This window comes from Cololabis saira, chromosome 21, assembly GCF_033807715.1.
Source record: "Cololabis saira isolate AMF1-May2022 chromosome 21, fColSai1.1, whole genome shotgun sequence".
NCBI lineage: Eukaryota > Metazoa > Chordata > Actinopteri > Beloniformes > Belonidae > Cololabis > Cololabis saira.
In genome coordinates this window covers 29,220,291-29,231,711 of record NC_084607.1, presented here as the reverse complement: position 1 = coordinate 29,231,711, position 11,421 = coordinate 29,220,291, and the positions used below count along the sequence as shown (strand labels likewise).

Here is an 11,421-nt window from a genome sequence, read left to right as displayed (position 1 = left end):
CAGGTCTTTGTAGACCAGCAGTAAGATTTTAAACTCTATCCTTTGATTGAGCCAATGTAGTGATTTCATGACCGGTGTAATGTGGTCCAGTTTCCTGGTGTTTGTAAGGACTCTGGCGGCAGCGTTCTGGATCAGCTGCAGCTGCCTGATTGATTTCTTGTTAAGGCCTGAAAAGATGCCATTGCAATAATCCAACCTACTGAAAATGAATGCATGAATAAGTTTTTCCATGTCTTGTTTAGAAAGAAACTCCTTAATTCTACTAATGTTTTTCAGGTGATAATAGGCAGATTTAGTGATACACTTTAGATGGCTGTTGAAGTTAATAATGGAGTCATTATTATTATATACATCATCATTATATTGGAGTCAATAATTACACCAAGATTTCTGGCTTGATTTGTAGCTGTCAATGACATGGAGCCAAGATGAGTGCTGATCTTTTCCCTTTCATTTTTAGGGGCAAAAATGATCACCCCTGTCTTTTCTGCATTTAGCTGGAGAAAATTCTGGCACATCCACTCATTGACTCAATGACAGTATGGGACTTGTGTAACCCAGGATTTCTGCATATTTTTGTGAGGGTAGCTCACGTTGATACCCAAGGGAACATGGGGAGAACATGCCAACTCCACACAGAAAGGCCCTTTCACCAACCCCACCCAGGGTGTGGGCGCTGAAGTCATGGGGGAACTAACACACACTTCAGCGCCCACAGGGAATCAAACCCAGGACCTTCTTGCTGTGAGACGGCTACTCTACCAGCCGCACCACCGTGCCCCCCAATCACGTTGTATGAATGTTGAACCTCCAAATTGTTTGGAAATTATTCAGGAAGGATTTCCACATTGATGTGAAACAATAAATGCCTCTAAACAATTGCCTGTTTTTCACTCCAGGTGTCAACACACCTAACCAGTATCTGGCTGTAGCTTACCTGCATTTAAATTTCTCTTTCTTTAAATGGCAAATGGATAAAAGTTGTATTTCTAGTGTTAAAAAAAAAAAAATCTATACGGTCAAAATGTACAAAGACCGGTTCAATATACAGTATTACAAAAGTAATGTGTGCCGACTAGTGCGGTGAATCAAACCAATTTTACAATTCTACAAGGATTTTGAGGAGACTGAAATCATGACTATTGCAACAACTAATTTCCCTTTGGGGGACTAATAAAGTGTTTTGAATTTGAAACATGAAGATAGATAAAGTTACAAAAATTGAAGTATTTATTTCGGATCCACCAGTCTCAAACATGGATTTTTCTCTGCTCAAGAAAACATTCTAAATGCTGTTTTCATTTATATTTTATTTGATAATCTAAATATGTCACCGAAAAAAAACAAACACTGAATGCTTTTTATGGCCTAGTGACATACAGTTTGGTTGAAGAAAAAAAACAGGGTTGCTGAGTTATATATATAAAAAAAAACACCCACAACACACTTCTGCACAGAGCATAGTGTTCAGTCTTCTTGAGAAACATCGGCCAATTAAACATTTTTTAATTAACATATATACTGACATTTACCTTTTTCAAATTCACATTTTCTGTGAAAAAAAGCAGCCTGACACAAATGTAGAAAAGCCAGCTGAAGCCAGTGTTGAAGGTGTAGCAGCCTGTCCTTTGCTAGAGAGAAACTGAAAACTGCTACTTCTATAACTCGGCACATAAAACACATAAGGAATATACTCGTTATTCACAGAGCCCCATGGAAAACCATTACATCCAGCGACATTCTCAGTCTCAGAGGAGTCCCTCCATTTCTCTCATAAAGGCTTCATAAACCTGGTCTTTAGTCTTCATGTTAGACTGGGACACGGCACCCATTTGGACTGCGTTGGGCAATCCCATCGTGGTTGCAGCTGCTTGCTGTTTCTGCCACTGGCCCGGTCCCAAACCGTCATCTCCCCTCCTTCCTCCCCCTGCTTTCTCCAGGGACCCAGCAGTCGGTCCTGGCATCTTGTCCCTTCGTACCCTCAGTGCCGTGGGCACAAAGCGGGTGACTTCTGCTTTGGGATTGATAATTTGAGGTTTGGCAGAGATGGTAGCGCCACCGGCTCCACCTGCTGCCAAGCCGCCTCCAGCAGCTGTGACAGAAGTGATGTTGGCGCGCTTCTCGATGGTGGCGGGATTCGCAGCTGCCGTTCCGGGGGGAGGAGGCATCTGCATGACACCCGGTCGCATGGGTATGGCTGGGGGTGGCATGCTGTTCTGAGAAACATCGGGACCGGATCCCGGGCCTTTCTGCCTCTGGACAATGCTGGGTGGAGCACTGAGCACATTGGAGTTGATGGGTGGAGGAAACAGGGAGAGTGGTGGAGCGAGAGGGCGTGGAGGGCCCCCTGCTCTCGGCGGAGGAGGTGGGATACCTGCAAGGAATCACCAAACAGATATATTTTAACAAGGAATTTATGAAAGACTTTAATTCAAAACTAAATATTATGAAAAGACATTGGCCCGGTTTCCAAGATCAGTTAAGTAGTTCTTAACAGCGAAAGACTTCTTTCAAACCATCTTAAGGAGCCTGTGAAAGAAGTCTTTCGCTGTTAAGAACTACTTAACTGATCTGGGAAACCGGGCCATTATGGATACTTTAAATAACAAAATTCTCTTGCATCTTTGGCTTGCTTTAGACAACTATGAAGACTTAAAAATAAAACATTTACAGTGTCAAAAAAAACTACTTGAACCATTGGAATTCAGATGTTTACAATTTAAAAAAACCCAGAGGTGCTTAAACCATTAACGTTCAGAAATACATAATGTGTGACTGCACTGAAGACACTTATTATACATTGAAAGTGCTAGAGTTAAAACTGAACCCATAGATTTCATACTTAAGTTAAAGGCTTAAAGATAATATTAAAACATCTCTGTTCTCAAATCTACCAATGTTTAATTCAGTGAACAGACAGGGTGCTCATGGTTAAAGGTTGCTGCTGCTCTACAACAGACACTGCTGCACATGTAAATTTTGCTAAATAACTTTGATTAACTGTGAAGATCCTGGAGGGGTGAAACAGAAATCAGACTGTTTGAGAAGTATACTGAGCACAACACCTCTGGTGCAAAACGACAGCCAACCACCACCAAAGCTTCATCTCAATAATGAAGTATGGTGGAGGGACCATCACGCTCGAGGCTTGTTCTGCTGCCTCTGGGCTTGGAAACACTTGAGGAGAACAGGAATTCCTAAAGCCTGATTTAAGGTTCTGCGTTAAACCAATGCAGAGCATACGCCGTTGCCGTGACGCCGTCGTGAACCCTACTTCTCTGTTACTCCATTCCGCCGCGATGCAATACCCCCCCAGAGCGCTAGTTGATACTTTGTTTAGTTTCCGGCTTTTCCAGTCACAGTGAATCAAAGAGATAAGGACAACTAACAAATCCAAAACCACACACACATACGAAGAAAAGAGCGCTGAAAGGACTGATTTCTGAAAGTTCACTACTGCTTCACGAACCGGAACCGGAAATGCGTTGCTTCCAAGCGAACCAATCACAGCCCTCTTGGTCTGCGTTGGGTCTGCGTCGCTTCGAAGCGTAGTTACATTTTTTGGGAGGTGCACGTCAGGCTATGGCGTAGGCTACGGAGAGATTCCCGCGTAGCCGCGTACCCTATGGCGTAGGCTCTGCATTGATTTAACGCAGAACCATAATTCAGGCTTAAGTGTGCTAAAATAGTTTACAGTATAATGTCAGGGTGGCAGTAGTTGGGTGATGCACCAGGAGATTTACGCCAAGCATGATCCCAGTAAATCTATAACAGAATGGCCTCAGAAAAAAAACAATCAAACTTTGCGGTCAAACTGCAGACCTAAACCCCCGAGGAGCTGTGTGGAATCAGGCAACCCGTTCACACAAAATAACTTACAAACGTGTTTTAGAAGAAGTGCCTTAAACTACTCCTCCTAGATGCTGTAACAGTCCAGAACCAGAGCTACTAAAAGCATTTTTTACATCACTGCTGCCAAAGCAGCTTCAACCAGCAAAAAACTCCTTCAACACATACAACTGTTTATGTGTTATTATATTATACAGAATATTGTGACATGGATAAAGATTTTAACGCATTTTGAATCAAATGAATGCAGGAAAAATCCTAATTCCAGAAGGTTTGCATTATTATTATTGTTATTTTTGTCTCTGCCACTGTACCAACCTGGAGGTGCAGGAGGGGGCAGCCTTGGAGGAGGTCCCCGTGGGGGAGGGCCTGGCGGGAGGCCGGGAGGGGGACCTGGTGGAGGACCAGGTGGTCGACCGGGTGGAGGACCAGGAGGAAGAAGACGAGGCACTGGACCCCTTATTCCTGCAGGCATACCAGGAGGCCTCAGGAATGGAGGAGCACCTAATGGAAACACATTTATTAACTTCATATTCTGAAGAAATCACCCCATACACGATGAACTGAAACACCAATACTTCTAATAAATGTAACAAACCTGGTGGGGGACCAGGGGGCGGGCCCGAGGGAGGACCAGGAGGCCTCATGGGAGGACCTGGGGGTGGACCCATCGGGGGAGGCCCGGTCATTGGAGGACCTTGCAAAGGTGGAGGTCCTTGCTGGACCACAGGCCCAGCCGGAGGGGGCATACGCTGGCTGGCCATAACACTGGCCTGAGTGTCGCCCGGTGGCCCTTTGTCCTCAGTGTCAGAGGTGTCAGATTCATCCGTGTACTCTTCTTCCACCTCCTCTTCCTCCTCCTCGGGAATAGACTGACCTGGATGAAAAACGATGGCATGCATCATCATTAACAGACTAGATAATACAGTGTGAGAGCTATGCTGCAGTGACATAAGCACACAACAGTACCTGCCATCCTTAACATCATAGCCTGCAGAGGAGTAATGGCCTTGGTCTTCTTCACAAGTCTTTTTTTCTTTCTTTTTCCATCTTGTCCTGCTTCTGCAGGCATGTCTGCAAAACGTACACTACGACCTGCAGTAGACATCAACACATTCAGAAATACAATAATGAGTTAACAAAATATGTGATATGTACATCCAATTCATAAATTGATTAAAGATGCTCAAGAGTGCCAAAACATTTGCCAGATAAAAATGGCACAACAGTCCAAAAGAAGAGTAAAATAATATAATTCAAAAGTTAACCCAGTTATCTAGAATGTGGCATATCTATGCAATATCTGTCTTTCTACCTCACACTCATTCTACCTGCTTTTTTTGCACTGTTCTTTTTTTCCCCTTCGCACTATTTTTTATTTCCACCGCAATGTATATACTGTCTATATCTTGTAATTATATATATCTTTTACTTTTTTACCTCCATCCCTGCATGTGTGTGTGTGTGTGTGTGTGTGTGTGTGTGTGTGTGTTAAGTGTACGGCTGCTAACATGTGAGTTTCCCCACTGAGGGAGTAATAAAGGACTATCTTATCTTATCCAAAATGAAACTACTAAAAAGGACAAAACCAAGAGCATGTAAAGTATAAAGTTCAGAAATGATGCATAAACATGCCATAGGGCTTGTGACACACTGACTTGAATGTCTTTCATTTCTGTCATCTTCTCTCTTATCGTCTACACGTGCTCTCAGTTTGGCATCGGCTCCTTCCTCTCTTTCTTCTTCACTGTCCTCCTGAGAGTCACTGTCATCGTCATCATCCACATCGTCCCGATCTCTGTCGCTGTCACTACCACTGTCCCGGTCTCTTCCAAAATCCATTCCTAGCTCACGTTCCAAACCAGGAATGGAAGGCTCTGTTCAGGGAAAAAATACATAAATAAAAGATAATGGGCGACAGGTAGAAAAGTGGAGAGTCAAATTGATTGGAAACTGAGTGCATGCGTTACCTGCATCTGAACCAAAAGTTCGTCGAGCAGGAATCCCGTACAGCGCCAGGACCTGTGGAGGTGGGGGGCCGGGTGGAGGCCCCGGGGGCTTCCTCCCCGGAGGCAAGCGTGGGACACCTGGCACTGTTATCACAGCCGGTCTAGACGATGCGGTCAAAGCTCCTTTTCTAAAATATAGAGAAGGACAACATCACCTCATCAGCACGGAAACTCTTTGCATCATCACCTACCGACTTCAGGTCCAAAAACATTTAATATACTAAATTTACCCAAAAGTGGAGTTCTTCTTTAAAATAGAAGGAGGCTGAGCCCCCGGCAATGGGATGTCCTGGATGAGGATGTTGGACGGGGCGTGAGGCATGTCAGGTAAAGGGATACTATCAACCTCCACTGATTCAGCATTCTGGAAAAGAGCACACACTGCAATATTAGAGTGAGTAAAGACACTGCTAAGACTAAATAACGTAAATAAACTAGAATATTAAGTCCGGGAGGAAAACATCATTGAAATACATTCAAAATAAGTCTGATTAAATGAACATTCCTGAATTTTCCAATCAGCAATTTCCAGATTTTCAAGACAATGTTTCAAGTATGTGAATTGAGATTAAACAAAACCTTTATATTGAAATGGATTTCTTCACCAGACCAAATAGGAGCTTTATGTAAAAGTACATCTAACGCATGTTTAATTAAAACACGTATCCACTCATACACAACTTGAAACACGATACATCGATTCAAACATGAAAACACACCTTGACTGAATCAAAATAAAGGGCCAGCTGCCCTCGTTTGGTCTCATAGTCCAGTTCCAGTTTGCGCAGCTCCTTGTAGGTGTCAGGATTCTCTCGCTCGTAGAGGCGGATGATGCGTTCAAATGTCTCGCGTAACTTCTTCCTCTTGTCTCTTAATACCTTCTCATTCAGCAAGGGCTGCTGAACAGGGTTAAACTCTGTATATAAAGTTATATTAATGTTATTCATTAGAAGAACAGCCACTACTGCAGAACATTTTAAAAAACTATTGGGTTTTTTTTGTCTAAGGATTGGTAAAAAGATATATATATCAACTCCAAACACTCACCCATTTCATCCAGCTTCTCCATGTCTCTGATGATCTGTCGGGGGTCCTTCATCTTCAGCACCGCTGCTCTCACCATCATCCTCTGCTTCTTGTTCTGGTGGACGCATTCACAAATGAAGCAAGATGTTATTAATGTATTATTAGTGTAAAATCTGGGAAAATACACTTTTAACAGTACAAGTACCTTTTTCAACTCCCTCTTCCTGGCCTCCTTTCCTGCAAGGTGAAACAAGAACACAGAAGTTATCATTCTTACACATGTCCAGCAGAATACTGATAATACTTCTTCTCAGCAGGTCAAGGCCGGGTGGACAGACTTCATGAAGAGCTCGGTACTCACTGGCCTGGTCGGTGGGATTCATGAATTTCCCACTCTTGGTGGAGGAGGTTGAACGTCTCCCCATCTTTGCAGAGATTCTCCTTCACCCTGTCAGGTATCAACATGACAAATGGACACTTTTAAAATCATACAAACTCAAAGTTAATGTAAGACACAGATCTTTGCCAGTATTTGATTCTCGAAACCGACCTAATTTTAATAAAAGGTTTTCAAGTAATTTAGAGGGGGTTAGTAGGTACAACAACGTTATAATAAGGGCAATAATAATAGTATTTATCAGCCAGAACAATAATACACATTATGGACGTTCGTGCAGGTTTATCTTGTAACAATGTGGAAATATAAAGTTAACAACAAGATGATGAGCGTGACAGTTAGCCACCGTGAGCTAACAGGTGAACAAAGTTGACAGCTACCTTCTAACCAGCTTTAACCCATTAGATTCTGAGATGTCAAATTGTGAGGATAATAAACGCCATAAGAAAAATCTTATCTGCCTTACATCTCTCATTTAGATCATTTTTATCGGCTGATTTGCCAACTAGCTGGTAACGCTGGCATGCACCAGTGGCCAGGCCGCGTTAGCGCCAACAGCAGCGCTGCAGATCGCCTCAAACTTTACCTTTTAAACCAGAAAACAGCGCGGAGAGCGCAGCAACCTTCACAGGCGCCCGTAGATATGTAAATAGCAGAAAACCGTGTTTCCTCCTCTTGTCCTGAACATAAAAATTCAGAGTTTCAAGATTGAATGCACACAAGGGCTCCGTCGGCCGCCATGTTTACTGCCCTGGCGAGAGCGGAAATGACGTCAGGAAGTTAAAATAAAAAAAATAAAACATTGTTATTTCAATACATTTTGGAGTATAAATGAATATTTATACTTTTATTTCAATAAAAAAATAATTTTATACATCTGCATTTCGTATTCATAGCGTGCTCATGAAAGCATATTATACGCGTGTCTTGTTATTATGCACGTGTCGACCTCTAGTGGTCATAATGAGTAACTACAATAAGTGGACGGCAGAAAACACAACTTGAACTTTTATTTTTTCATTATCAAAGAGAATAATATGGTAGCCATAATCACTGTAGAAAAAAATGAAATAATAACAATAATATTATCGAAGCACTGCTTTAAACATGAATCATACTTTTACTATGACCAGTGGTGGAAAATTACTAAAAACAGTAACTGAATTATTATTCCAGTTAAGTTTAAGTAAATGTACTGTACTTCTGTAGGAGGCCTACTAATCTGTAGTATGATTAATTAGGTGTAGTATGATTTGAATATCATCTCTACCTTTCCGGATTCACCGGAGTGCAATCTGACATTTGTAACCCCCCCACCTACGAAGGTCTATTTCATTTCATGTTGCATTGAAGTGCTTTTATCAATAAAAACATCAGACTACTGATATAGGCAGGTGTTTGAGCTGCCGATCTCTGAGGAAGGAAGTGGAGGATGGAGCTTTCTGGCAGAATCTGCAGAAAGAGGTTGTCAGTTTATAGATGAACAAAGATGATGAGGTGGAATCAGAGGATGTTGGACTAGAGATAAGATAAGATCAAACTTTACTGAGCAGGTAATGACCAAGTACATTTCCTTTTTAACTTGTTAAGCTCCGAGGGATGTTGGTTGTTCATTTGAACAGAAGTATAGATGGATGATTAAAATTGAAACTGGCAAAGGTCAATTGACTTGTTGATTAATTGTTAAGTTTTTAAAACTACTGCATTTCTTTCTGGGTTCTGAGTCCTCCAATTTTATCCGACAGCAGGTCAGATGAGATGGCAGAGTAATGTGTCTTGAGCAACTTTACCAGAGACGAAACAGAAAACTTGAAAGGTTTCTCTCCTGGGGGGAGGCTTGTTCTGTGGTCTTATTTCTCACCTGAGCACCATACTGTGGGTTGGGCTACAGAAAACGAGATTGTAAAATGTCCCTCTGTCCCTCTTCGCAATGATTCTATTCATGTAGTTTAACAGTTTTTAACCCGGTCCACCCTGCAGAGCAGGGGGGTATTCCAAGAAGGAGGTTTAACAAACACTGAGTTAAAGTCTCATCTTGAGGTTATCTGAACCCATGACGACTAAACCCGCTCAGTTGGTTCCAACACACCGGTTATGAATTAACTCAACTAGTTGTGCGCATTCCTGGTGAATCTATAAATACATCATCTATCGAGGGTCGAAACCCGAAAAAATGGCTAAACGAAATCAAACACTCTCGGCCAAGAGCCGGATTAACGCAAAGGCAAACTAGGCATGTGCCTAGGGCCCGATTGACAGGGGAGGGGCCCAGACAGAGGGACAAAAAAAAAAAAAAAAATGTTTTTTTTTGTCTGCACACATATTAATGGTTGATACCATGCTGGTAAAAACCTAAGGCATATATATATGTACATTATTATTATATTTAGTATACATACCGTCATACATACCGCAGCAAGGGGTGTGCGAACCGTGCAAACCGCGCTATGGGCCGTTTTTTTTTTCCTTTTTATTTTCGTTTTTTCCCTTATAAATATCAACACTCACGTTCCATTACAGACCTAAATGTGGACTAGTCTGTGCATATCAATAAATATATGTGCAATGATGCGCGTGTCTGTTGTTCAATACAACTGCGTCAGACCAAGCGCAGACACAAGCTGCTCTGATCCAAACGGTGGAGTTGGAACAAACTGTCACACAATGTCGAGAGACAGATTCAGGAAATTTCCATCAGGGGATGAAAAAAGAAAAAACTAAAGAAAATGGAAGAGTTTAATGCCTCTCTGAAAGGCTCGTTTGATAAATTTGTTACAAAAATCACGATCCGACCGGGTCTCAAGCAGCCGCGGGGCCCCGCGTCGAGGCAAGCCAAATGATGATGAGGCAGGGGAAGGTATCCAATATTTTGCTAATTGGAGAGTTAAAATTGCGCATATAGACACCCAATCCGACCCGAAAAACCCAAAAATTTCGCGAGGGCCCCCCCCAGCCATTTCGCACAGGGCCTCGCAAATCTCCCAGACGGCTATACATACATATACATATACAGACATACATACTACAGCACACTTTGTCTTTCTGCAAATTTTATTGGTCTTTGTAGATTTGACTTCTTATTTAACTATTGAATTTAATCAACACATTTAATTAAGATTTTCTGCAAAATGCAATAGCTTAAAACATTTATCTTATTTTACTCGGTTTACATAGCAATGCTGACACCTATTGGTGATTTACTGGTACTAATACCTTAACAATGATACTCGCAATCGTTAAGATAAGGATAATTTAATAGCATTTAATTAGACTGTTTAATATACAACACATGACTTATTTTGGAATAAAAAGAACCAACTTGACTATGACTATGCTATGTAAAATGTGAATTAACTTTTATTAGTAACTTTGGTAAGTTTAAGATTTCAATTCATAAATAACATCGATGGAGGGGGGCCCAAAAATCACAGTCTGCCTAGTGTAGTCCATTTATTTAATCCGGCTCTGGCCACCAACACTCTCAGAGGTAAAGCCTTTGCCGTGATCAATTTCAAATTATTCAACCTACAGTTCAGTCTTCACTTATTTTAAATGAATATGTACTTCAGGCTGATAACGAGGCAGATGAGGAGCCTGCTACAAGCTCCAATCAATACAACGTAAGAAATAATCATAGTTTATGCGTAAATGGGCCAAACTCCATCAAATGCTGAACATGGCTTTGTTATTTTAGATGTCGGCAGAGGAACTCTACAGGATCCATCTGCAGCGCCAGATAGCCAAGGCTGATCTGGAGATGGAATATTTAAAACTTAAAATTGAGGTAAAGAAATGATGTGCAGAACAACCTGTCAGTGATTCCATTATTGTATATTTAATACAATGTTTCTCTTTTCAGGCAATGAAGCAAAGAATGGGCAAATGAATAAAAAAAATAAAAAATAAAAAAAAGTGAAAACTGTCAACTGTATTTTTTTAATTGAAATGATTGAGACAGATTTGATGACGCACTCTGTGATCATCTGCCATGTCAAACTGCTGCTGAAAGGGAGGAGCCGGTACTTGTACACTCTTGCAGAGATTCTTCCTCAGAGGGGAGGACAAGTCAGACAGCACACAACAAACACATGCTGTGGTTTATGATGAAGATCCTCTCGTAAAATAACACAATTTATGCAA

At 41.6% G+C, this 11,421-nt stretch overlaps 1 protein-coding gene across 1 annotated transcript; it reads right to left on the bottom strand.

The window, feature by feature from the left end:
- Window positions 1-1,207: 1,207 nt before the first annotated feature.
- On the bottom strand, window positions 1,208-8,033 carry LOC133422240 (WW domain-binding protein 11). Its single transcript, XM_061712189.1, has 12 exons — window positions 7,868-8,033; window positions 7,246-7,332; window positions 7,090-7,121; window positions 6,906-6,999; window positions 6,578-6,774; window positions 6,089-6,222; window positions 5,820-5,986; window positions 5,508-5,726; window positions 4,819-4,944; window positions 4,448-4,726; window positions 4,168-4,353; window positions 1,208-2,374 (listed from the first exon to the last, which is right to left on the bottom strand). Exons 2-12 carry the CDS (start codon window positions 7,307-7,309, stop codon window positions 1,749-1,751), a joined length of 2,124 nt encoding a protein of 707 aa, XP_061568173.1. The 5' UTR covers window positions 7,310-7,332; window positions 7,868-8,033; the 3' UTR covers window positions 1,208-1,748.
- Between the last annotated feature and the right edge of the window lie 3,388 nt (window positions 8,034-11,421).

Excerpts from the sequence above, each read along its gene's own strand:
- LOC133422240 (XM_061712189.1), bottom strand. The coding sequence starts at position 7,309 with ATGGGGAGACGTTCAACCTCCTCCACCAAGAGTGGGAAATTCATGAAT. Across the intron at positions 7,122-7,245 it reads GAATCCCACCGACCAGGCCA|GAAAGGAGGCCAGGAAGAGG; the intron begins GTGAGTACCGAG and ends TTCACCTTGCAG. Across the intron at positions 2,375-4,167 it reads GCCCCCTCCTGCACCTCCAG|GTATCCCACCTCCTCCGCCG; the intron begins GTTGGTACAGTG and ends GATTCCTTGCAG.